Source organism: Oncorhynchus tshawytscha, linkage group LG11, assembly GCF_018296145.1.
Source record: "Oncorhynchus tshawytscha isolate Ot180627B linkage group LG11, Otsh_v2.0, whole genome shotgun sequence".
Classification (NCBI taxonomy): Eukaryota; Metazoa; Chordata; class Actinopteri; order Salmoniformes; family Salmonidae; genus Oncorhynchus; species Oncorhynchus tshawytscha.
Window position 1 is genome coordinate 17,221,051 of NC_056439.1, and position 26,366 is coordinate 17,247,416.

A 26,366-nucleotide genomic window follows, 5' to 3' on the forward strand; every position below is an offset into this window, starting at 1 on the left:
GACATAGGCAGTTTAAACTTCTTGAATTCAACCATTATTGGGTTCAAATACGTAATGGGCAAATGGCTAAATGAGAGAGGAGCATTGTGATTCACATCAATGCGCTATGTTGATATCAATAATAAGTGATATCAGTATCACCGTAGACTACACCCCCGCTGTCGGCCTTACCTCCAAGTATTTATTCAAGTTGGATAATCTTTGGATGCCGACAGCAGTCGCACCATTGGAAGACATAGCTTGGACTGTAGCCTGCTCTTTTACCGCAATCCATCAAACACATTTGGTGTGTCATCATAGTGTCTCTGACTTGTGGTCAGACTCGCTCAAGTGGAATAAATTTAAATGTGCACCTTTGTTCTATGCTGATTTGAATGTCATTAAGAAAACAGCTTAGTCAATTATATTATTTTTGCAAACATCCTTTCTGAATTTAAAAGTAATCCTCTAAGTAATCTAGTTTTTCAAAAGTATCTGTAATCTGATTACAATATTTTTGCTGGTAATGTAACGGATTACAGTTACCGTGTTTTGTAATCCCTTACATGTAATCTGTTACTCCCCAACCCTGCCACTGCAGTTAACGAAGTTTTAGAGTTTAGGGAGCACAACAATTGAAGGAAATCCCATCAGAGGCTGTATACTTGATAGTGTTCACTGCAGACGTTCCATTGGATAGTGACGTTTTGTTAGGTTTGCTTATCATACATATCTCTTGTGAAACATTTGCAAGACACTTGGAAACATTGAGATTATTGTGTACACTATATCCTCACTGCCCCTATCACTATACCTTAGACAATATACCCTTAAAAACACATATAACATGAAAAAGGCTCCTGATCTAAAAGTCACAACGTTGCCATTCAAATACAAGTAAATTACAGTATTTCATAACTGAGCCAAGAAGCCATTGTTCAAGACGAACATTGATTGTTCATTAATCAAGAGGAAATGATGTCAGAGGAAGCAGCCTTGTTTCCCAAAGTTCTGCCCCACGCAGATAAGAAAAGCACAAGCTAAATTTAAAAAGTAGAGAGAGAGGCAGGAAGCATGACAGCAACATTTCCACTATTGCAAACAAAACAGACAGGAAGAAATGGACCAAGCAGACAGCCTGTCTTGAAAAGAGTCCAGTTCAATGTGCTGCAGTGTTCTCAGTTTGGATGTGAACTCCTTTTCTTTTCGTTATTATAATGTCGTTCAATGAGACAAATCCATTTCTGGATATACTAAAATCATTTAACATTGGTAAGAATTTTAAGCCTGCCTTTTTAATGTGTTTATTTTTCATTAAGGGATATGAGTATTCTATCTTTAAATGACTGCATTAGTCTTATATAATACTACTACTCCTAATATATGCTATTATGCAGACGCTTTTATAGCTTTTATCCATACATTTTACGTATGGGTGGTCGCTGTAAGCAAACCAACTACCCTGGAGTTACAAGCACCATGCTCTACCAAAGGACCACTCAACTTCTGTTTAGTTCTGTGTTCATAGTACATGTGTTATCAAAGTTATTGTCTGAATTTTACCTACAGTCCGTCCATTAAGTGATATGAGACCATCTTCGAGTAGTCGTTTTACCACTGTCGGTTTTTCAGTTGTGAAAATGTAAATTGTGAACCATGGAAGCAATCAATTGCACTTTGCCAAGGAATGTATACTGGCATTTTGAATCTGAAAACTAATTTATCCAACAAGTGAGTTCCTTGCCACTCCATTTTGATCAACCCCAGCAGGCAAAACTGGTTGCAATGATGTCATTACAACCAAATATCAACTTGATTGCCCTCAGTATCAGTTCACCTCAAATACGATGACATTAAATTAGGGAAAATCTAAAAAAGTTGTCTAATATCTTCCTCCTTTTCCTCCAGGGAACCTAGTCCTAGCCTTCTGTCTGTCCATGTTGTTGGGCCTCCTGATTGGAGCGCTGATCTACATCCTCCTAACATGGCTGTCGAGACGCAGAGCATCCACACGGATTACCATGCGTCCCAAACAGCAGCACCGCTCAGCCACCTCCCAGCGCTCACGCAACCCCATAGCCAACTGCCAAGGCCTCTACCGGAGCACAGTGTTCGACCGGCACAGCGACAACAGCCTCGGAAGAGGTATTCTGAGCCTATATAGACAACCATCGGTGGAGCCGGTTGGCCCACTGGGGAAGAAGACCAGCTCAGGATCATCCACCTTCCGACCAGTGCCCAAGGGCAGCAGGATGGGTCAAGGTGACGGGGCTGAGGGTGACACTAACAACCAGGATACCTTGCCTCTTCATGACACTACTGCCAACAATTCATCAGCAGTAGATACTGCCTCCCTCATGCCAAATCAACCCCAACGGAATTCTTTTTGGTTGGGAAACAGCAGTCTTAAAGGGTTCCTGCCCACACAGACTCCTCCTCCCACATATGACAGTGTCATCAATGCCTTTCAAGAGACATGCACCTGATGATGTCACCATATGCTGCCTGGGATACATAGGTTGACTGGTTATTACAGTATAGGCTTTACTACTGGGGGCCTTTGGAAGAGATAGGGGATCTGTCTTATGGAGAACTGTTCAGTTTTGAGTAAGGTGACCTTTGATCCTTCTTTGGGCCATCGTCCAACCTGCCTTCTATTCAGTCTACTATCTAAGAAATCTAAATAAATAGATTGTGCTCTGACTGACCATAGGTTATGTTTATATTGAAGAACGGTGTGTATCCCAATGGAATCTATATAAAAGAAGATGAAGGTTAGAGAGGATTGTCTATTATGGCCCACGTTTCTGTGATATGTTGATAAAGTTGTTAATAAAGTTGTAATTATTATCCAGTCTTATGTGATCTATCTACATGTTATACATCTGAACATTTATGTGATATGTCTGTAGAGAAGAGGTATGATTTTCCATAAAAGCAAAAAAAGAAATGCACCTTTTTCAGGACCCTGTCTTTTTCAAAGATAATTCGTAAAAATCCAAATAACTTCACAGATCTTCATTGTAAAGGGTTTAAACAGTTTCCCATGCTTGTTCAATGAACCATAAACAATTATTGAACGTACACCTGTGGAACGGTCGTTAAGTCACTAACAGCTTACAGACAGTAGGCAATTAAGGTCACAGTTATGAAAACTTAGGACACTAAAGAGGCCTTTCTACAGACTCTGAAAAACACCAAAAGATAGATGCACAGGGTCCCTGCTCATCTGCGTGAACGTGCCTTAGGCATGCTGCAAGGAGGCATGAGGACTGCAGATGTGGCCAGGGCAATAAATTGCAATGTCCGTACTGTGAGACGCCTAAGACAGCTCTACAGGGAGACAGGACGGACAGCTGATCGTCCTCGCAGTGGCAGACCACGTGTAACAACACCTGCACAGGATCGGTACATCCGAACATCACACCTGTGGGACAGGTACAGGATGGCAACAACAACTGCCCGAGTTACATCAGGAATGCACAATCCCTCAATCAGTGCTCAGGCTGTCCGCTGATTACGTTCAGTCTAAGAGGCTGGACTGTGGGCTTGTAGGCCTGTTGTAAGGCAGGTCCTCACCCCACATCACCGGCAACAACGTTGCCTATGGGCACAAACCCACCATCGCTGGACCAGACAGAACTGGCAAAAAGTGCTCTTCACTGACAAGTCACAGTTTTGTCTCACCAGGGGTGATGGTCGGATTCGCATTTATCATCGAAGGAATGAGCGTTACTCCGAGGCCTGTACTCTGGAGCAGGATCGATTTGGAGGTGGAGGGTCCGTCATGGTCTGGGGCGGTGTGTCACAGCATCATCGGACTGAGCTTGTTGTCATTGCAGGCAATCTCAAATCTGTGCATTACAGGGAAGACATCAACCTCCCTCATGTGGTACCCTTCCTTCAGGCTCATCCTGACATGACCCTCCAGTATGACAATGCCACCAGCCATACTGCTCGTTCTGTGTGTAATTTCCTGCAAGATAAGAATGTCAGTGATCTGCCATGGCCAGCGAAGAACCCGGATCTCAATCCCATTGAGCACGTCTGGGACCTGTTGGATCGGAGGGTGAGTGCTCGGGCCAATCCCCCCAGAAATGTCTGGGAACTTGCAGGTGCCTTGGTGGAAGAGTGGAGTAACATCTTGCAGCAAGAACTGGCAAACCTGGTGCAGTCCATGAGGAGGAGATGCACTGCAGTACTTAATGCAGCTGGTGGCCACACCAGATACTGATGTTACTTTTGATTTTGACCCCCCCTTTGCTCAGGGACACATTATTCCACTTCTGTTAGTCACATGTCTGTGGAACCTGTTCAGTTTATGTCTCAGTTGCTGAATCTTGTTATGTTCATACAAATATTTACACATGTTAAGTTTGCAGAAAATAAATGCAGTTGACAGTGAGAGGACGTTTTATTTTTTGCTGAGTTTATATATTTCTGTTTTTGTTGCAAAATTATTTCTGATTATTGCTGGAGAAATATCTTCATCTGTTCATCTGTTGACCCACTGTGATCACCATTGATATTTTATTTTCTAATCAACTGATTTTTCTCTGCAAGTAGCATGTCTTTGGGTATTGGTATTGGTATTCACGCTGCGGGTCTCAAATCAAATCAAAAATCGAATTTATTTTTCTCAGAAGATTGCTATATCACATTGACATGTTTTCTGAGATATTGAACGCTTCTCCAGGATTTGTGAGATCTGATGATCGGCGCAGCGTGACTACAATGAAGTCAACCTGTAACGCACCCAATGAAGCCGACATGGCAATGAAAACTACATGGCAACCGGCATTAAAGGCGCACGGAGCGTCAGCAGAAAGCAGCCTGGCAATCTATGGTGGACTGCGCAGATGAAGGATATGGCAGCGACCTTATATTTGATCAAGTGAGTTCTGCATCTTGTTCGTGTTGGTGTCCTGCATATTTTGTCATAATTGGAATTGGTCAGATAAAGGGCAACGAGCAAGGGACATCATATTTTATACAGGTTCCTCTCCACTGATTCAATCTCAACGAATAGCGGTGGATGAGGGTGATTGATTACGTTCAGTCTAAATGTATTTTCATTCACTACGACAGGGCGATTTGATTGATTCATTGATTATTCATCTTATTGTAAATATGGAAAATATAGCCGGTGGATACTGGACATATTGTGGGGTGGTGGGTTATTTATTTCGCGTACTGCCATTTAAGGGATGATTCTTATTCTGTCTATTCATTGAAATCTACAAGTTTTATTGAATTAGTATCGTGTTAATGACGTAACAGACTGACGTTCTCCGTATCTATGGAGACACGAAGGCAAGAGTGTTCGGTTCAGAATGTTCAATGCAGTGTTGCATAGAGACCAGGATTCTAGACATTCCCATGTCATAGCTGAGAGTAAGATACGTTTCAAGGTTGATGCACTGAATGGACAAGGCAGTGCTTTTCCTGTTTAAAGGCTGCACCCCTTCGATGGAATCTATATAGGCTATAGATAATTTGGAATAAAAAAGCCACATTTATTCTTTAGCTTTTTATTTTTATTTGACACAGAATAGTCATCAAACTACATATTTCCATACTGTAGCTACAGTATTTCCGACACTTGATTGAAATCACTTCATGAAGACACAGGCCTATTGAATAGACCTGCCATAGGCCACCATGTAATCAGGATGGGCATTTCAAGACATGAGGACCAGGTTGTCTCCATGTAGTAAACTGAATGCTGTGTGATGCTCTGAATCTTTTCAGTGATAGATTTTCTCCATCTGGGAATTAGGAAATATCTCACTCTTTAGTGCACCCACCTTCTGAATGGAAACATGGACACCACCTACAAAGGAGGAATTGTAGTCAACAATGTCCAGGAACTATGAGGTGAATAACATGTAGGCTATTATAATTCTATTCTATGTTACATTACCTGGTCATACATTGCCTAGTAATGTTGAGTTATGACTTGACTGTATTGGATGGTCTGCTAGGCCTACCTCTTGCAGAAACAACCTAAGCACATGAGCCTACCTAATAATCCAGAATAAAGAGTGATATAAAAACACAAACAAAAAACAAAACAAAATAAATCAAGTCAGTCAATGATACCCTTGAAGAAAGACACCAACCTCCACTATATTCTCCTCCTCTGCTTACCTCCAAGCCTGGTCACTCAGTAGGGATGTTGGCTACTGTGGAACATGGTCCCATCCTCTGCAGCGACTCCAACATCCTCTGCCTCTCCTGGAAGGGCCGGGTCCCCAAGAGCGAGAAGGACAAGCCGGTGTGCCAGAAGCGCTACCATGAGGAGGGCTGGCTGGCCACAGGGAACGGGAGAGGGGTGGTGGGCGTGACGTTCACATCCAGCCACTGCAGGAGAGACAGGAACACTCCTCAGAGAATCAACTTCAACCTGCGAGGACACAACAGTGAGGTGGGTCTTGTTATTTTTTCCGAAACTGCGTTTATTTGCAGAATTAATAAAAAATGCCCTCATATATAAACCCCCAGATTTAATCTGACAATCATCACAAAAGAGCATTTTGTGTTAGTATAAAATAGGCGATGTAGAGTAGTGGAGGAAGTGGACTGTTTTGTACTTTCTCTCATTCAGCATGTGCATCTCATTTTGAATATGAATTGTATTCCACTTTCACATTCCTAGAGAGCCCCCTGTGTTCGTGGAGTATAATAGCAGTTGCATACTTCCCTTTGCAGGTTGTGTTGGTTCGTTGGAATGAGCCCTTTCAGAAGTTGGCCACGTGTGACATGGAGGGAGGCATCTTCGTCTGGATTCAGTATGAGGGACGGTGGTCTGTAGAGTTAGTGAATGACCGTGGTGCCCAGGTAGGTATAAGATGCCCGGGTATGATATTTTGACTATATTTTTTATTGGGAAAGATAATGTATTGGTGAAAACATTATGTAATGCTGGAAAGATAATATAATGGATGCATTTCTAATCTCTCCATAAGGTGAGTGATTTCACATGGTCCCATGATGGCACTCAGGCCTTGATCGCCTACAGGGATGGGTTTGTCTTGGTGGGGTCAGTCAGCGGACAGAGACACTGGTCCTCAGAGATCAACCTGGAGAGCCAGATCACCTGTGGCATCTGGACACCTGACGACCAACAGGTAGGTACACCTGAGCTAACCTGGTTTCTGGCTGAACCTAAACAAAACATTGAGCATTTATTGCCCTTTTACAAACAAATAAGATACATATTATAGTATTGACCTTTGTGTTACAGGCAAACAATATATGAAATAATCTGTTGGTTTCGGGGACACAGATTTAGCCTTGACTAAAAAGCATGCTCATTTGAGATTCTTGTTGTTCTTCTTGTTTGTCTATTGCCTGTCCAGGAGATGTACTTGTACATCAAGCTGCCTTGTTCTGCAGAAAAATTTGATAGGCTCCCTGCCCTTATGGGCTGTTCTGGCTCAGACACAGTTTACTTACTCTTTGTCTAGGACTAGGTTTAATCTTTGTCCAGGAGACCACCCCCATTGATGTTTTCTCTCAGAAAATAAGGATTCCTGCCAACTGCCTTTACTTCAGGTGTTGTTTGGTACAGCCGACGGTCAGGTGATAGTGATGGACTGTCATGGTCGCATGCTGGCCCATGTCCTGCTACACGAGTCGGATGGCATCGTCGGCATGTCATGGAACTGCCCCTGCTTCCTAGTGGAGGACAGCACAGAAAGCGACACCGACTCTGATGACAACCCACCTCAAGGTAAGATACTGTAATAAGGATAATGCAAGGTAGTGTGGTTATTTAGATCATTTAGGCACTGATTCTATGGGCACAGAGAGTGACGCTGTGTCTCGACAATAACCCAGCTCAAGGTCACACATTGTAAACAATCAAGCGAGAGAGAGAACATCCCTGTCTTGTACCGCTCTCGAATGTGAAAAAAAGAGATGTGATAATTTTTTTTAACCTCTACTGTGAACGCTATGAGGAGGCTAATGTGTTTATTTCTCTCTCCCAAGTGCGTATCCTGAAGCCCCTTCTGACAGTTAGCTTCATATCAGGAGACATCAGTTTGATGAACAACTACGATGACCTCGCTCCTACCGTCATCCGCTCAGGACTCAAAGGTAATTACTTTTTCAATCTTAAACGTGTGGGCGGACCGAATGTGTTGTGACTGAGCTCTTCCTGTTCAGATGTGGAGGTCCAGTGGTGTTCTCAGGGGGACCTCCTGGCGGCAGCTGGGATGGAGAGACATGGGCTCCCTGGAGTCCCCTCTGACCCTATCGTGAGGAACGCCCTGGTCAAATTCTACAACGTCCAAGGAGAACATATCTACACGTTAGAAACACCTGCCCAGGTGAACTCCCCTCTTTGATTCACTTTTCTGAAATGTTATTGTATGATATTTACAAACTGGTTGTAATTTGTTTGTGATGGCATAATTTCAACCAGTTTCTGGCTTCTGGGTAGGCCCTCTAACACGTATAAGTCAAATTCTATAAGTCATCTGAAATCTTCAATGAATAACTACAATATTAACAGAAAGTATACTTGACATGAAATGCACTGTCGCCGCACTTCCAAGTCTCGTTCAGTGGGCTATGGAGAAAGCCAGAAATCAAGGTTCCGTAGAATGTGAATACAACAGAACAGGGCCGACTGGGAACCTGCCTTGTCAACCTTTGCCTTGCAGCGCCCCATCACCACTATCTGCTGGGGCCACAGAGACTCTCGTCTGTTCCTGGCGTGTGGCACGGCGCTGTACGTGGTGCGGGTGGAGCACCGGGTGGCCAGCCTGCAGCTGCTGTGCCAACAGGGCATCGCCAGTGCCCTACGGGAGGAGAGAGACGTGGGCAAACTAAACATGCCCTCCTTACTCTGTTCCTATGTCACAACCGCCTTCATACCCACCATCAAGGTAAAATAAGCTTTATTCAGTTGGCTACTGTAGGCTATTATCTGAGCTCAAAGCCATCTGGACTTGTTCATTTCAAAATGACAGGACCCCTTGGTCGTAATCCTTCAATGTTTGTAGATCGGTAAGGTGCAGGGGATATGCTGGAAGCTCCATCACTACCCTGAGTGTACCTATCCAGATCCTAACGATCTAAAGGGGTAAGGGCCAAGGGGAAGGGGTAGGGGTAGGGAGCGGATTGGAACCAACTGTTAATGCTTTTCTCTTGTTTCTCTAGCCTCCTATTCCTGATCCCAACAACATCCGGGACTTTGTCAGCTACCCCACAGCTGGTAACGAGAGGCTGCACTGCACCATGAAGCGAGCGGAGGACAACCCAGAGGCAGGGGGACCCTGTTACACCCTCTACCTGGAACACCTAGGTGGTCTGGTGCCCATCCTCAAAGGCAGACGCATCAGCAAGCTACGGCCAGAGTTCATCATCATAGACCCTAAAACAGACAGCAAAGCAGGTGGGATTGGCACAGAAAAATTTATTATAATGCACTTTCAAAAATAGTTAGTATGTTACACACAAACAGCTCATTTTAGACCGGTATATCATGATGAGTTGGGCAACCCTACTATTGTGTGTTCACATATATTGTATATTTTTTTCCTGAAGTTCTACTGTTCTGACCTGTTTATAGAGGTGGAGTCAAATATGATTTTTTTTTATTTGTCATTTGTTTATTTGCTTGTTTCTTGTTGTTTTTTCCCCCTCCAGATGAGGTGTGTGTGAACGCTATGATCTCCTACATGACTGACAGCTGTAACTGTTCGGACTCCAGCGACATTGAGTTGAGTGACGAGTGGGTCGGGAAGAAGTCCCCTAAACTGTCCAGAGGAAACGGGTCACCCAAGCTTTCCAGGTATCTTTCATTACAAATGGTCTGGACTCTGGAAGAGTGAGGTTATAAGACTAATGTTTACCATATTCAACCCTATAATCCTAACCATTACCTTTAGTAGCTGATCCATGTAATACAAAAAGTTCAACCTTCTTCAATAGGTCATACTGATCATTTTATTTGTTTCAAATGTTATTTGTTCATCATTTTAAATTGGTCTATTTTGCCTTTGTTTGCCGCTTGTTTTGGTTGTTGTCTGGCATAGGAGGAACATGGAATCTAGAAAATCTCCCAAAATGTCCCGGGCTAGTCAAGAAGGCCCACGATCACCCCGGTTACCAACAAAGAAGCCACCAATTCGATCTCCCAGTTTGACGCGTCGAGAGATGTCCATGGATGGAATCTCTGAGGTATTGTCTGGATATGTGTCGTGCGTTGGTATAGTGGTTAGGGGTTGAAATTGTGGTTTCTGCATGTTTAGATTTAGCCACTTCTGTACCCAGAAGTTAACCGGGTATAGTTAGCTGGCTAGCTCATGCAATATTTGGTTCTGGGTTCTGGATCATTTTTTACATAATACATTTTTTTAATCTATTTGCTTGATTTCGCAGCATAATTATCTTGCTCAAGTCACGTCCAATATTTGGGGGACAAAGTTCAAAATCGTTGGACTTGCTTCTTTCCTACCTGCTAATCTTGGTGCAGGTAAGATCACCAACATTTGGAGGGGAAAAACACAGCCATATTTTCAGTATTTACCTTATTTTTTATTATTCCTTTATGTTGACTACTCCATTTCATTCCAATTTGATTGTAGAAATGGTTTCCTCTGTTTTAGTTATCTATAAGACCAGTTTGCTGCATCTACAACCAAGGCAGATGACAATCTACCTTCCGGAGGTGCGGAAAATATCACTTGACTTCATGAGCCTGCCTGTCTTTAACCCAAACGTCTTCAGTGAGGATGAGGATGACTTGCCTGGTAAGTCATGAATGAATGAACAATTAAACAAACAAACAATTAATTGATACTGGAATGAAGTATCAAGTGCAAGTTTACATGAATTTCGGTTGGATGTTGACTTCTGTTGAGTAATGAATGTAGTACACAACAATACCTAAAGTTATTGGAATATTCTTTGACTTGTCTTTCAGTGATGGGACCATCTGGAGTGACAAGTGACAACCCTTCCTGTACGGTCAACATCCCCATCGCACCCATCCACAGCCCTGCCCAAGCCATGTCCCCCACTCAGAGCATTGGACTGGTCCAGTCCCTGCTGGCCAATCAGAACATCCAGCTGGATGTCTTGACCAATCCCACGGCTACGGCTTCAGCTGCAGCGGCCGCTGCAGCAGCCTCGGCCTCTATTGCAGGGCCTGATCACGGTCAGAATGCAGTAGCAGCACAGTACAGTGGGACTCTAGGAAGGTACTCCAACCCAGGACAGGTGATTTTTAACAGGCTAGAGATGGGTCCCCTCCTAGCTGGAACACTGCCTCCACCTCCGCCTCCACATCACCCCCCTCAACAACCTCAACAACGTCCTCAGTCTCAACAGACACACCAACAACTGTCCAAACAACCACCGCAGATACTAACCCAACAGCAGCAGCAGCAACAACAACAGAGAATGCAACAGCATCAACAACTACAGCACCAGCAACAGCAGATTCAACAACAACATCAACAACTACAACAGCATCATATACAGCAGATCCAACAGCAGCAGCAGCAACAGACTCAGCAGCACCAAGCACTGCAACAACAACACCAACAACAACAGGCGGCACTGCAACAGCAACAACAGCAGATCCAACATCAGCACCAACACTTGCAACAACAGCAAATCGCTCAGCAGCACCAACAGATGCAACTGCAACATGAGCAAATGCATCAGCAGCAGCAACAAATGCAGCAGCAACAGCAGCAGATCCGACAGCAGATTATAGAGATGAGGCAGCAACAACAGCAGCTGCAGCAGCAACATCAGCAGATACAACAGCAACACCAACAGATGCAGAGGCAGCACCAACAAATGCAGCAGCAACTGAAGCTGCAGATCACCTTGCCCCCTCCGCCTACTGGCTATCCCACCATCTCTCTGCAGCAGTTCCAGGTACTGCAACAGATACCCCACCCCAGTGCAGAGTTGGGACCAGAAAGAGGAGAGCAGGGGCATACTCAGAGCCATACTCTGGGCAGGCCAAGTCTACCGCGATCCAGGCCTCCATCATTCATTGATGTAGACAGCTTACGGTCCAGACCTCCTTCCTTCATCGAAGCAGATACATCAAGATCTAGACCACCGTCATTCATCGACATAGACACAATACGGACTAGACCTCCTTCTTTCATTGATGCAGATACAGGTACATTGCGGTCTAGACCCCCGTCGTTCCTCGATGCAGACTCCTCCCGATCCAGACCTCCTTCATTCATAGACACAGACACACTACGTTCTAGACCTCCTTCCTTCCTCGATGCAGAGACTTCCCTTGAGATCCAGATGAGGAAGGTGAACCCTCCACCACCCTACCCAGGAACCATAGTGTCTGCAGCCACCGCCACAACCTCCACCGCTCCTCAGACCCTCATCACCAACTGTGACAACCCCAACATACTGGTCACAGCAGACCCGTGTCTGAAGAAAGACGAGTTCTCACTTCACCCAGTTGGTCTCCAGTACCAGATGGGATACGAGAGGATCACAACCTTTGACAGCAGTGGGAATGTAGAGGAGGTGTGTCGCCCTCGCAGAAGACTCATAAGCAACCAGAACACCTACGCTGTTCAAGGCATGGGAGGTTCGGCCACACTTAAAGTCACCTCATCGTCTGACAGTAAGAAAGTCCAGCTTCCTTACAGCTCAGCGACTCTAAGCCGCCTCTCTGTGCCACGATACTCCATACCCAGCAGAGACCCGCCCCCCTACCCAGATCCAGCCAATCAGGTTAACATTAACACGGCGACACTTTCTCCTCCCCAACGCATGGACAGTAGTCACATGATTCACGCCACCTTGCGACCTGACCGGCGAGACGTGGAATCTCGCCTGAAGGTGTCCCAGATGGTTGACGCTTCAAGGACTCTACCAACCAAGTCTAAGATCAACAGTGCGGCCCTAGCACTCTCTTACCAGCAGAGGGTGCCCACGGCTCTGTATACCTGCACTCAGTGCAGCAGCAACAGCAGCAGCACCAGTGTCAGTGTTAGTGGTGGTGGTAGTAGCAGCAGTGGCATCGCAGGAGGCACTGTAGTGCGACAGGATTTCCCACCAGGAAAAGGTGCTCATCACAGCACCATCATTGTTCATTCCAAAAGCACTTCGTCTCAAGCTTCTCAGTCATCTTACAATCTGCTGAGTCCTGTTGATAACAGCAGGGATAGGACTGTGTATGTGAACTCTGCCTTTACCGAAGACGAGACATTAAGTCAGCAATGTCGTCACTTGACTCTTGGGGAAGTTAGTTTGACACTGAAACGTCCTCCACCATACCAGTGGGATCCAAACACTGCAGAGGAGTTCTGGATACCCTCAGAACAGACTATCTTAGCTCCTCCTCCACCACCAACACACAAACCACCACCCCCGATCATCTTCAGCAATGCTCAGCATCTGGACATGACACGGCTGCCTTTTGTACTCTCAACAAAACCTCCCAGCAGCCCAAGTACTGTTACTTTCCCATCAGGTTACCAGATCTCCATGTCACCTTTCCCTCCAGGGGTTGGTCAGGATGGAACCCCACTCCAGTCCATGCAGAGCCATCCACCACCCTGCCCTCCCAACGAAGTAGTTGCTCCAGTCCCCCAGTTTGCCCAGCAGGACCCCAACCTGGTCTTGCCACCTGGATACCCTCCCAGCCATGCCAACCTAGCTTGCTGCCCTCTGCCCCCGATGTACCCAGGGGCCGCCTCCTGTGCTGGGCTTCAGCTGCACCCTGTTAGCCTGCACCCCTGGAACCCATATAGCCTACCCATGCAGGACCTGTCAGGCTCTGCCACCCTCCCCAGCAAGTCTCATCAGGTGTTAGAAAAGCCAGTCCTCTCCCCACCTCCTCCTGTTGCTCCCCCCCCACCACCTCTTACACTTCCTCCTCCTCCACCAAGCGAGCTGCCGAAATCCAAAAGCCCTACAGAGGAGCTGGCGGAATCTGCCAGTAGCTTCCAGGAGCCGTCTTCTCTAAACGAAAGCCCCGTTCCAGACCGACAGGGGTCCGACATGTTCAGCAAGAAAAGTCGTAAACGTCTAGACAGCCGAGCCGAGGCGGCAAACATGACCACCGTCTCAGAGGGCAAATCCAAAAAGGAAGGGCGCGCCCTCTCCGACTTCAACTCCCTCATCTCCAGCCCCAGGCTTGGCGGCAGGGAGAAGAAGAAACTCAAAGGCCAGAGGGAGCAGCTGAACAAAACCAAGAAGCTCAACAGGACCAGTACCACCAGCGAGTTCCAGGACAGTTCGGAGAGCGAGCCCGAGCTCTTCATCAGCGGAGATGAACTGATGAACCAGAGCCAGAGCTCCAAGAAGGGTTGGAAGAGTAAGAGAAGCCTGAGGATGGCCAGTGAACTGGAGGAGATTAAGTGCAGGAAGGCCAATGAGAGAGAGGACCGTGGGCTGGGCAGCCAGGGATTCATCTATGTCATGGCCAATAAGCAGCCACTCTGGAATGAGGCCACACAGGTCTACCAGTTGGACTTCGGAGGACGAGTCACTCAGGAGTCTGCTAAGAACTTTCAGATCGAGCTGGATGGGAGACAGGTAAAATTTTGCTTCCATTATTTACAGAAACCTAGATACATTGTAAAAAAAGAACCACCTATTTATAATTTAGAATGGGAAATCTGTTTGCGGTTGCTTTAAATATAAGTTTAGCTTCCAGTCTCTCTGGAGGCCTGGGTTCAGTTCCCACCACTGTCACCAACTGTCACATTGCCCTGTTTATGGCTGAGATGAGTCAGCACTCAAATTGAACTTCAGGCAGCAGTGGCACAGCCAGAAGCAACTAAATTCCTGCAATTTTACACATTTTGTCATGGGGACATTTTCACAGCTAATCTCATGCTATTCTACACATTTTGCCAACAGGCCCACCCAGGCCCACCTGTACCTATGCCCCACAGATGTGATTGCAAACAGGCCTTCCTTACAGCTTTGTTCCTGTCTCTTTTCCCCTGTTTTTCTACAGGTGATGCAGTTTGGCAGAATCGATGGGAACGCATATATCCTGGATTTCCAGTATCCTTTCTCAGCAGTGCAGGCCTTTGCTGTTGCCTTAGCCAATGTTACTCAAAGGCTGAAGTAAGAGACTGCTCTAACCAGTGGTGTAGTGGAGGATATTTTGTGCAAGTGTTTACCTACCTTTTGCATAAAAATGCATTGAAAGTATAGGGAGCATTACATTACTCACCGCAAATGGCGATCAGTGTTTACCCACCTATGTTTTTTTACCACTACATCACTGGCTCTAACCCAATGTCGCATATGTGTTCGAAAAAAAGGAGGAAGGGAAGCGCTGCTAAGGTACACAATAGTAGATTGTGGGGTAAATGAATATAATTCATTAAAAATGCCTTTATTTGTATGGCATGTTCAATGGAAACAAAGTTTAGAAACGCTGACAAGTGCGTCATATACAGTATATGGCTCTGTTACAACGTACTCTGATGCAAAGTGACAGAATAATCAGAGATGATTATACTGTGTCCTGTAACACGGGACTGTCAGTGTAGTTCTGTGCTGGACAAGATGGATAATAGGGCTATGAGATACATTTTAGTAAGCCTCACAACAAAGCTTTTTAGTAGGTACATTTCTCTTACTTACCGTATATATGCATTGGATTTAAAAAACTGCCCTTGGAGATCTGCAATTTTAAAATGCGTGACTAAGATTGCAGGTTATAATGGTCATAAGAAAAGTAAGTGCAATGTTGGACAATGTTGAAAGAGAGAGGCCATGTTGATTGTGGAAAGACAACACGATGAGTTTGAAAGTAATAGAGTTTATTTAGATGTTATTTCGAAGATCACTTCTATGAAGTGATCCTAGGAATATCATCATTTTCCGTAAATGTTTTTGTAGGACCTAGAAATATCCACATTTCCATTATGTAAACGTTATTGTAGGACTACATACCCTCATATGACATAAATTGTAACACATTCATAACTAAATTGTAACATGTATGTTATCAAACCTTTCTGCCCATCATTTCATTTGGTTGAACCTATGAAAAAAATGTCATGCATGTGTAAATCATTCACCAAAATCATCAAATGCATGGTTCATGTATCTGGGGAAAAATGCATACAGTAGATATTCCACCTGCTGCCAGATCCGTCAACTTATGTTAAACCCTGCAAGAAAATGAAAAGCTATCCTTAATTTAATGTTATGGTGTATAAGCTTGGTTGGCTCTGTGTTTTAGTCACTGGGTGTGGTTATGATGCTACTTGAACATTGCATTTGAATGTGAAGTGCTTTGCCTCCTTGGAGTTTCTGCTGCTGCTTTTGATAGATATTGTCTGCATTGCTGCTAACAGTGTGTCACTTGGTACTGAAGACATTGAAGTTATCATTTTTTACATTTTCAGATTTTAATTGGATTTGATTGACTAATTAATTTGTGAATATGTTATTCAGTAGTTAACATGTGTCTTATGCTGCTTTATCTGAAAGTACTGTAACTTCCAAAATAATGGAAACACTTGAATAAATGAGGGATACGAAGTATATTGAAAGCAGGTGCTTCCACATAGGTGTGGTTCCCGAGTTAATTAAGTAATTAACACCCCATCATGCTTAGGGTCTGGCATACATATGTTGGGAAGGCCATTATTTTGGCTACCATGGCTGTGTTATGACAATTCCCCCATCCACAGGGCACGAGTGGTCATTGAATGGTTTGAAGCATGAAAACCATGTAAACCACATGCCATGGCTGTGTCAGTTACCAGATTTAAACCCAATTGAACACTTAGGGGAGATTCTGGAGCGGCGCCTCCCTCCAGCATTTGCCGTGTTTCGCCCACCAAGCAAAGAGTTTTTGTATGGAGGCCAATGAGAGTGTCGAATTTGGTCAGCAAAAAAATGTATGGCTTCTTTACTACTTGAGGTTTATAGACGTTCCGTAATGGTTAAGTTGTTACGAGTGTACTGAGGACACGTGACACGTGACATCTCACCAACATTGAGAAAAAACACTTTGTATCTGAGTTGTCTCGAGTTGGCTATGGATATTCATGGCATGAGGCTAATAGCATAGCATCTCTTGCTATTGAATACAGGAGATTAAAAACGATTACAATAGTGAGATCTATCCACCAATCCAAAGACGGGATAGGCGGGAGCTAGACAGCCCGCCATGCCGCTTTATGGACAATGACTCCCATTGTTATGGCAGGGATACATGTATATTGTTAGTATATACATCATTTTTGGCAGTGCTTGAGACAGCGTTTTCCACCACAATCAACCAAATTATGGAATTTCTCACAGAAGAATGGTGTCGCATCCCTCCAATAGAGTTCCAGACACTTGTAGAATCTATGCCAAGATGCATTGAAGCTGTTCTGGCTCGTAGTGACCCAACGCCCTATTAAAACACTTTATGTTGGTGTTTCCCTTCTTTTGGCAGTTAACTGTATATCTGCAGGATTATTTGAAAAAGTATTGTAGACAAGTTATGTGATGATTCAACTATTCAAATCAAATCAAATGTATTTCTAAAGCCCTTCTTACATCAGCAGATGTCTCAAAGTGCTGTACAGAAACCCAGCCTAAAACCCCAAACAGCAAGCAATGCAGGTGTATAAGCACAGTGGCTAGGAAAAACTCCCTAGAAAGGCCAGAACCTAGGAAGAAACCTAGAGAGGAACCAGGCAATGAGGGGTGGCCAGTCCTCTTCTGGCTGTGCCGGGTGGAGATTATAACAGAACATGGCCAAAATGTTCAAATGTTCAAAGATGATCAGCAGGGTCAAATAATAATAATCACAGTGGTTGTCGAGGGTGCAACAGGTCAGCACCTCAGGAGTAAATGTCAGTTGGATGCTCATAGCCGATCATTCAGAGTATCTCTACCACTCCTGCTCTCTCTAGAGAGTTGAAAACAGCAGGTCTGGGACAGGTAGCACGTCCGGTGAACAGGTCAGGGTTCCATAGCCACAGGCAGAACAGTTGAAAATGGAGCCGCAGCACAGCCAGGTGGACTGGGGACAGCAAGGAGTCATCAGGCCAGGTAGTCCCGAGGCATGATCCTAGGGCTCAGGTCCTCTAAGAGAGAGAAAGAAAGAAAGAATTAGAGAGAGCATACTTAAATTCACACAGGACACAGGAGAAATACTCCAGATATAACAGACTGACCCTAGCCCCCCGACACATAAACTACTGCAGCATAAATACTGGAGGCTGAGACAGGAGAGGTCGGGAGACTGTGGCCCCATCCAACTATTCAATGCTTAGCATTGTTACTCTACTGTGTAAATACAGCAATACTTCAATGCTTATTATTATCAATACAGACAGTGTGTGTGGGTCATTATGAATCAGCATCACCACCTAAAATAATATTATTTTGTTGCCTAAATGGATTTTTATTTTATTTTAAATCTTATACAATTATTTTGTCCAGTTTATATATCAGAAGATATATCATACATTAAAATATAGGCCTACCACCCGATGTTTAAAAACGTAATAAAATGTAGAACACTTATGTCTATGTCTATTCATTGTGTGCGTGTGTGTGTGTGTGTGTGTGTGTGTGCGTGCGTGCGTGCGTGTGTGTGTGTGTGTGTGTGTGTGTGTGTGTGTGTGTGTGTGTGTGTGTGTGTGTGTGTGTGTGTGTGTGTGTGTGTGTGTGTGTGTGTGTGTGTGTGTGTGTGTGTGTGTGTGTGTGTGTGTGTGTGTAGCCAGGTCACCCGTGATACAAGTCAGTATTCAACATCCAGCCATGTCCGACGACGTCGGGGAGATGACGTGAAAACTGGCCACTACCGGCAACAGTGATATAAATTTGTTTTTGACATTTCAAAAAATGTGTATATATTTAACTAGGCAAGTCAGTTAAGAACAACTTCTTATTTACAATTACGGCCTAGGAACAGTGGGTTAACTGCCTTGTTCAAGCGCAGAACGACAAATGTTTACCTTGACAGCTCAGGGATTCAATCTAGCAATCTTTCAGTTACTGACCCAAAGCTCTAACCACTTGGCTACCTGCCGCCCCAGGTAGCCTATCCCAAACCTTAACCGTTACTTTAACCATTCGGAGTTAATACCTAACCTTAAAGTGTGGTAGTTAATGCCTAAACTTAAACATTCTGATTTAATGCCTAAACTGTGAGACGTGAGACTGTGAGAGCTTCAGCCACTCCATTGTGTTAGTGCACTCCCTTAAGGACGGGATTTATCGAACATCAGGAAGACACCCTACTCACTCAACGAGTCAGTTCACAGTCACAACTCTAGAATTAACAGTGCAACTCTCTAAACACGCGCGTTTGGGTTCAGTGCTTTTTCTACAGACAACAGCCACGCTGTTTTTGATGAGCGCCAGCGCCGAACTTTAATTTATGGATTTAACCAGCCAAGTTGTGACGCATTTGGTTTCCCTGTGTTATTAACACGTTATGAAGCCACATCTTGTCGTCTATTTGTGTAACAGAAATTTTAGTCTAGGCATTTGTGACTTGAATAACAATCCGGATCGGGAGTATAATTTAATATGAATGACAACAATATGGATTGTGATCAAGTTCAACAAACAGGTTGGTGACATTATATAGAATAAATTATATAAATTGCCGTTTTTCTAATAATAAAACATTGTTTCTGAGAGTTTATCTCTATAAATGTCTAGTTTCAAATATCATTAAAACGTTTGTAATTCAGCGAATGTAATTCCTACCACTACATATATTGGAAATGAGCTGCATTTCTCATTGAACAGTTGTTACATTGTTAGCATGTTTTGTTTTCAGTCGGACTCTGACTGCAATTATGTAGTCTAATATGGCTTTGTGTTGTGTTCTAATGAAAGAAACATAACAGTTTACTGCGTGATTGACTGATTGATTGATTTATTCATTATTTGATCAATTCATTCTTTAGATGGCAGCAGATCAGAAGAATCAATAAGTAGTCCTAATCAAAGGATGACAAGATATCAGATCCTCACATTGATATCAATGGCATCTGTCAACTTCAGCTCAATGATCTGCTACTCTATACTGGGGCCATTCTTCCCCAACGAGGTAATGTTCAATACCAACCATTTTATTTCTTCATTGCCTGTGAAACAGGCTATGCTGTCTGAGCAGTAATGCAGAATTATTATGCAGAATCATGATTTCTTTATTCAGATTATAGAATAAGTTGTCACGTTGCCAATGGAGAAAATAGCCTACAAAACAGAAATGACAAATGTTAAAGTTCACTCTTAATTTTCTTGGTTGGATGGAAGATATCACTATATTATTGTTTTAAATGATTGTGTGTGTATCATGTGTTGGACTTGAGAAAAGCCCCAGAGGGCAATGATGTGCCGTACAATGGACACTCACACATCAACACAGGTCAGATGATAGGCTGTCCAGTGGACATATGCATTTCAGTGACCAGAGAGTAGTCTCTTGTGACTGACTGAAATCTCTGTTATAAGGCCTAAGCTATATAATGGTCTCAGAATAATGACATAACCAATGTAATAAAGTCATGACGGCTGAAATGATAGCCTATGGTAGGTATAACAAAAACTCAAGTAACGGCACAAACCTTCACGGGTGAGTTTTCCAACACAACATCAGATCATCTTCGGCATGAATATCATTGTTTGTCTATTGCCTACCAATTGACCGTTGGTGATCAAATTGCTAGAGCTGATCTTTCTGCTTTTGGGAAACTCACCCCAGATGATTAAACTGTGGCTAGTGATGGACTGACCCGAAACAACACTTTGAGTCACGACTGTTTCATAAAGTCAGCTGTTATGACTGTTGCCCAATTTTGCTAAGCACATGCCCTCGTCGTACACAATCTTAACAAGTTTTTTTCAGCAATTTTTGTTGCAGTATTTGTATGTTTGATTACTGTAATGTATTGATAGTACAGGACCATTATGTATGAATTGTTTCTACTCAGGCCATGAAAAAAGGAGCCAGTCAGACTGTCATCGGACTTATATTTGGCTGCTATGCTCTGTGTAATCTGATGGGCTCTTTAGTACTGGGTAAATATGTAAGTATTTGGAATTACTAGGCTATGTACCAAATGACACCCTATTCCCTATGTCGTGCACTACTTTTGACCAGACTCATGGGGAATATGGTGCCATTTGGGAGGCACACATCCTACGTCTAGTCATCAGACTACTCTGCTTGCAACATGACTTGTCACACACACGTAACCCATGCCTCCTCTCTCTGTCCTTTCAGATTGTCCAGATCGGGGCAAAGGTCATGCTAATTTCAGGCTTATTCGTATCATCGGGGTGCACCATTCTCTTTGGGTGAGTAAGTTATCCATCAACAGACACTAGCCAAAGCACATTTCTATGTGCCCTCTTCAACATTTTACTGAACTTGGACAAATACATATTTTCGTCTAAAACTTTTCCCCTTCTTGTTTTGCAGTTTACTCGACCGAGTTCCTGAGGGAGCTACTTTTATTACTTTGTGCTTTATCATAAGGTCTGTTGATGCTCTGGGCTTCAGTGCTGCAATGACTTCTTCTTTTGCAATTTCGGCAAAAGTTTTCCCCAACAACATAGCAACTGTTCTGGTGAGTTTAGTCAACCAACCCTTGTGTACGGGTCTTGCCTGGTATGCTATGTGTAGGCAATAGACACCATGCTCAAACAAAAAAGCATTATGGTTTAGGTTGTTAAAATGTTTTGTATCCCAAAAGTTTTCCCCTATTCGTGTTGTGGCTGTCTGAAAGCCTCCTTAGCAACAGGCATCGTGACTAGTTCCTCTATTTGGTTGTAATGATATGATGATACAATTGGATTCTGTTTGGAATTGTAAACAAAAGCCTGTGGGTACGAGGTAAAACTGCATGTGGACGTTTACTGTGTTGAATTTGTCTTCTCAGGGTAGTTTGGAGATCTTTACAGGGCTGGGTCTGATTCTGGGACCACCAATAGGTGGATGGCTGTATCAGTCTTTTGGATACGAAGTCCCTTTCATGGCTCTGGGATGCTTTCTATTTCTTATGGTCCCCTTCAACATCTACATCTTACCAAGCTTTGGTAACTCTTTATTCATTAACTTTTAACTAATAGTCATCTGTCTATAAACTAGTTAAAAAAATTTAAAACTAGGCAAGTCAGTTAAGAACAAATGTTAGTTTACAATGACGGCCTACCCCAGCCAAACCCAGACTGCGCCACACTATGGGACTCACAATCAAGGCCAGATGGAAGGCAGCCTGGATTCGAACCAGGGACTGCAGTGACGCCTCTTGCACTGAGATGCAGTGCCTTAGACCACTGACACTATTTAGTATTTTTTTGGGGGGTTAAATGATTCTTGTGATGATATTTTGTGCGAAATTATATTAATCTGTTTGTTCCACTGTTCAGCTGCTGATCCTACCAAGGACTCCTTCTTCAGGCTGTTCACACGTTTGAAGATAGTCCTCATTTGCTTTGCCATATTCACCCTGAGCTCTGGACTTGGCTTTCTGGATGCAACCTTGTCCATATATGCCATTGATAAGGTAAAGCCAGGCGTATACCATGGTAGGGGTGAATTCCATTTAAATTCAGTTTACTTAATGAATTGACTGAACTGGCATTTTCCAAACCCTGGTATAATTGAAGGCCTCATATTTGAAAATGCATTTGAAAATGTGATTGTTATGTCTAGTAGGATGGACCTCGATACCTTAATATGTTTCTCCTTTGTTTCTACATGTAGTTTGACCTCTCTCCAGGTTATGTGGGTCTTCTCTTGCTTGGCCTGTCGTTGCCTTACTGTCTGGCCTCACCTCTGCTTGGTATCGTTAGTGACAGGTTCCCTGTGAGTACAGTTAACCCAACACTATACCAACCAATGCCAGTGGTGTATCGAAATCACAACTTCTCTTTTACACACATAGACAATAATGTGATTTTACCTTCTGGTTGTGTTTCCAGTCGACAAGGCCATGGTTGATGGTGCTAGGAGGCTTGTCTACAGCAACTGGTTTCTGGTTCTTAGGTCCTGTCCCCATTCTGCAGATACAGAGGTCCGAATCTGTTATTATCAGTGTGAAATGCACTATTATTACTATACTTGTACTACTATTATACTAACAATAAGAATTATACTTTTTTTTGTCTCTTTAGTCAGCTGTGGCTGTTGGTCTTCATGCTGGGTGTCATAGGATTCTCTCTAAGCATGATTGCCATCCCCACCTTCCCTGAAATACTCAACTGTGCATAGTGAGATTACCATTTACATATACACCAGGGCACGTACACACACACACACATATACACATATACTATATTTACAATGTCCACTTTCACTTAGAAAAACAGGTGTCATCATAGTGCATGAGGTGCAGGACACGGAATAATATTGATAATTTTCCGATGGCAGTGAAAATGGATTTGAGGAGGGGCTGAGCACTCTCGGACTGGTGTCTGGATTGTTTGGGGCAGTGTGGTCCATTGGGTATGTGCTTAAAGTATTTGTCATATCAACTCTCTGAGGCATGATTTGAAGGTTTGAGTTTGGAGATATGAATCCTAAACAAAGGTGTTTTTTATTTGTTCAGAATGTTTTGTGGTCCAACGCTCGGTGGCTTCACCACACAGCAGCTGAGCTTTGAGTGGGCTGCTTCTGTTCAAGGAGGCCTGGCCTTTTTAGCCGTAAGTATGGCTATTTACCTATCCTATTATACACACTTCAATACTGTCAGTCCTGCCTCGACACTAATGACCCTACGGATGGGTAACTCAAATTACTGTGCTAAATTGCTTGCTTTGACATCAACACATTATGCTAGTTAGTGAGAGGTATTGAGGTCGCATGGATTTTCTTTTCTTTTCCACATGGGTCTTAGCCCTGGGCCAAGTAAAAAACTGGGATGTCTGAATACAACTAATGTGTCCTCCTCTCCTCAGGCTTTCTTTCTTGGTATATATTTTCTCTGTCAAGGAACACGACAAAGAAGGTAATGATTCCATCATATATTTTGTTTATTAACATAAAAATTAAAAAAATAGGAGAAATGTTGAGAAAGTCATTTGAAAAGAGTAACCGGTCCGGAGAAATGTTTATTTGTCCCTGAATTTGCTTTTATATGTTTGGATCTAAAGGGCTCCTCAGATCAAGAGGAAAATACCTTCAGATGAACGTACCCGTCTTCTGTCCTGAACAACGATCATCTACCAGGAACATGTACAGTGAGAGATGGGTACCAAACAATAAACACCACTTCTTAAAATATTATGTGTATGTATTGCTAGAGATTGAGGTGGGCATGCATTGTATTGCTAGAGATTGTGATAAAACAGAACAATGAGAAAGATATTTCACCAGATGTATAAATGTGAAGCATCCGGTTGGCGTTTCCAATCATTACCAAACATGGTGGTGAGAGGAAGCCCAGTGGCCGGGAGTGGGAGAAGATGGAGCGAGATGGATTTTGGCCGACATTCTGCAAATTTTCTCTTCGATGAAACATTTGATCTCATTACAGTTTTCTGTTTCCAAAACTGTTACGAACAGAGTGGACTACGTTTTGTAGACTTTACACGTTGCCAAAGTTTTAAAAAATTGCATTATTTAGGAGTGCAAGGGCAAATTTCACAGAGTAGATGTTCCCTAACAGAAATATGCAAATACATGCTAGAACGCACCAATAGGCTCTCGCTAGCTTTTGCTTGGCTATGCCCACCACCTCACTTGTTCTGCCCACTATGATTAATTTGCTTACATTGGAAACGACAGGCTGTGCTCTATCCTGGGTTAGTTATAAAAAAATATTTGGGGATAATGTACAGTGCATTCGGAAAGTATTCAGACCCCTTTACTTTTTCCACATTTTTGTTATTGTAAAATGTATTAAATAAAAACATTTCCTCATCAATCTACACACAATACCCCATAATGACAAAGCAAAAACAGTTTTTTAGACACTTTTGCAACAAATAACAACAGATATCACATTTACATAAGTATTCAGACCTTTTACTCAGTACTTTGTAGAAGCACCTTTGGCAGCAATTACAGCCTTGAGTCTTCTTGGGTATGACACTACAAGCTTGGCACACCTGGAGTTTCTCCAATTCATCTCAAGCTTTGTCAGGTTGAATGGGGAGCATTGCTTCACAGCTATTTTCAGGTTTCTTCAGAGATGTTCGATCTGGGCTCTGACTGGGCAACTCAAGCACATTCAGAGACTTGTCCCGAAGCCACTCCTGCGTTGTCTTGACTGTGTGCTTAGGGTCGTTGTCCTGTTGGAAAGTGAACCTTTGTCCAAGTCTGAGATCCTGAGCGCTCTGGAGCAGGTTTCCATCAAGGATCTCTCTGTACTTTGCTCCGTTCATCTTTCCCTCGATCCTGACTAGTCTCCCAGTACCTGCTGTTGAAAAACATCCCCACAGCATGATGCTGCCACCACCTTGCTTCACCGTAGGGATGGTGCCAGATTTAGCAAAAATCTCTAAAAACCTGTTTTTGCTTTGTCATTATAGTGTATTGTTATTTAATCAATTTTAGCATAAGGCTGTAACGTAACAAAATGTGGAGAAATTCAAGCGTCTGAATACTTTCTGGCACCGTATATAAGCAGCCAGACAGTGAACAATATATATCTATATACACTACAGAGGTGCTAAACGTGGACTGTAACTTGTATTAAAATGTAAAACTGAGAGGATGATGCTACACAGATTGACTTCTCATTTCTTGTCATAGAGTAGCACTAGCAATCCAAACAAAAGCAGTTCAGTTTGCATTATGCCAATATCAAAATAAGACCTGTGTATACTTACTTGACCTGTCAAGGACCTCAACAAGCTGTGGTAAAGCTTTGGAACTTTTTTGAATGAGCTTTTAGCAAGTTATTTCAAAACACCATTTACTTAGGAATAGGTGAATGTTTCATAAAATAATGTTTACTTAATGACAATCAATGGGCATTTATCAGTTGGCAATGTAAACATGTACCCATTGAAATGCAGTTCTATGTAAATGCCTCTCATTTTCCAACACCACATGACATCACCACTTGAATTATTTGTCTGAACAGTGGGGTCAGAACACAATGTGTATAGCTATTGACCTCCTTCATGGTTATGTAGATTGCCCATTGACCAAAATGACTGTATCCAATTGTCAAGTGATCATAACTGTGGTTCATTCAAGTACACCAAACTATTTGAAAATATATAACTAATGTAATCTTAGACCTTTGTTACAGTCTTGTAGTTACATGCCTTTGGTGTTATTCCAATGTGTGCTTCTGCTCTCTTAAACTCCTATTTACAATAATGGCATTAGGAGAAATATAGGTACCTTTTTCCTCACTGAATGCAGAGTTCCAAATTACATTAGTCTGGTCAAATAAAATAGGGATTCATAATAAAAGATAACAGATTTGATC

The 26,366-nt window shown here is 43.2% G+C and overlaps 3 protein-coding genes across 3 annotated transcripts; all 3 read left to right on the forward strand.

The window, feature by feature from the left end:
* The first annotated feature begins 1,045 nt into the window (after positions 1–1,045).
* Positions 1,046–2,933, forward strand: myct1b (myc target 1b). The gene is made up of 2 exons (XM_024437970.2): positions 1,046–1,251; positions 1,888–2,933. The coding sequence occupies exons 1-2, from the start codon at positions 1,197–1,199 to the stop codon at positions 2,463–2,465; spliced, it is 633 nt and encodes a 210-aa protein (XP_024293738.1). The 5' UTR covers positions 1,046–1,196; the 3' UTR covers positions 2,466–2,933.
* Positions 2,934–4,762: 1,829 nt separating this feature from the next.
* tulp4b (TUB like protein 4b) lies at positions 4,763–17,286 on the forward strand. The gene is made up of 17 exons (XM_024436929.2): positions 4,763–4,873; positions 5,731–5,856; positions 6,137–6,406; positions 6,691–6,819; positions 6,948–7,109; positions 7,537–7,714; positions 7,975–8,082; positions 8,152–8,315; positions 8,652–8,876; positions 9,151–9,385; positions 9,640–9,784; positions 10,029–10,173; positions 10,375–10,468; positions 10,602–10,745; positions 10,919–11,214; positions 11,761–14,526; positions 14,954–17,286. Exons 2-17 carry the CDS (start codon positions 5,839–5,841, stop codon positions 15,068–15,070), a joined length of 5,196 nt encoding a protein of 1,731 aa, XP_024292697.1. The 5' UTR covers positions 4,763–4,873; positions 5,731–5,838; the 3' UTR covers positions 15,071–17,286.
* A 1,815-nt stretch (positions 17,287–19,101) lies between these two features.
* slc18b1 (solute carrier family 18 member B1) lies at positions 19,102–24,423 on the forward strand. Its single transcript, XM_024437971.2, has 14 exons — positions 19,102–19,537; positions 19,881–20,023; positions 20,910–21,005; positions 21,203–21,276; positions 21,401–21,548; positions 21,861–22,017; positions 22,351–22,487; positions 22,688–22,789; positions 22,906–22,997; positions 23,098–23,193; positions 23,354–23,428; positions 23,532–23,625; positions 23,881–23,930; positions 24,076–24,423. The coding sequence occupies exons 1-14, from the start codon at positions 19,495–19,497 to the stop codon at positions 24,131–24,133; spliced, it is 1,365 nt and encodes a 454-aa protein (XP_024293739.1). The 5' UTR covers positions 19,102–19,494; the 3' UTR covers positions 24,134–24,423.
* The last annotated feature ends 1,943 nt before the right edge of the window (positions 24,424–26,366 follow it).

What these genes read in the sequence shown, in the direction of transcription:
- myct1b (XM_024437970.2), top strand. Translation starts at nt 1,197, where the DNA reads ATGTCGTTCAATGAGACAAATCCATTTCTGGATATACTAAAATCATTT. An exon ending in ACTAAAATCATTTAACATTG is followed by an intron (nt 1,252 to 1,887) that starts GTAAGAATTTTA and finishes CTTTTCCTCCAG; the next exon opens with GGAACCTAGTCCTAGCCTTC.
- tulp4b (XM_024436929.2), top strand. An exon ending in TGCGAGGACACAACAGTGAG is followed by an intron (nt 6,407 to 6,690) that starts GTGGGTCTTGTT and finishes TTCCCTTTGCAG; the next exon opens with GTTGTGTTGGTTCGTTGGAA. An exon ending in CCTTCATACCCACCATCAAG is followed by an intron (nt 8,877 to 9,150) that starts GTAAAATAAGCT and finishes TTGTTTCTCTAG; the next exon opens with CCTCCTATTCCTGATCCCAA.
- slc18b1 (XM_024437971.2), top strand. Translation starts at nt 19,495, where the DNA reads ATGAATGACAACAATATGGATTGTGATCAAGTTCAACAAACAG. An exon ending in CCATATATGCCATTGATAAG is followed by an intron (nt 22,488 to 22,687) that starts GTAAAGCCAGGC and finishes TTCTACATGTAG; the next exon opens with TTTGACCTCTCTCCAGGTTA. An exon ending in GAGGCCTGGCCTTTTTAGCC is followed by an intron (nt 23,626 to 23,880) that starts GTAAGTATGGCT and finishes TCCTCTCCTCAG; the next exon opens with GCTTTCTTTCTTGGTATATA.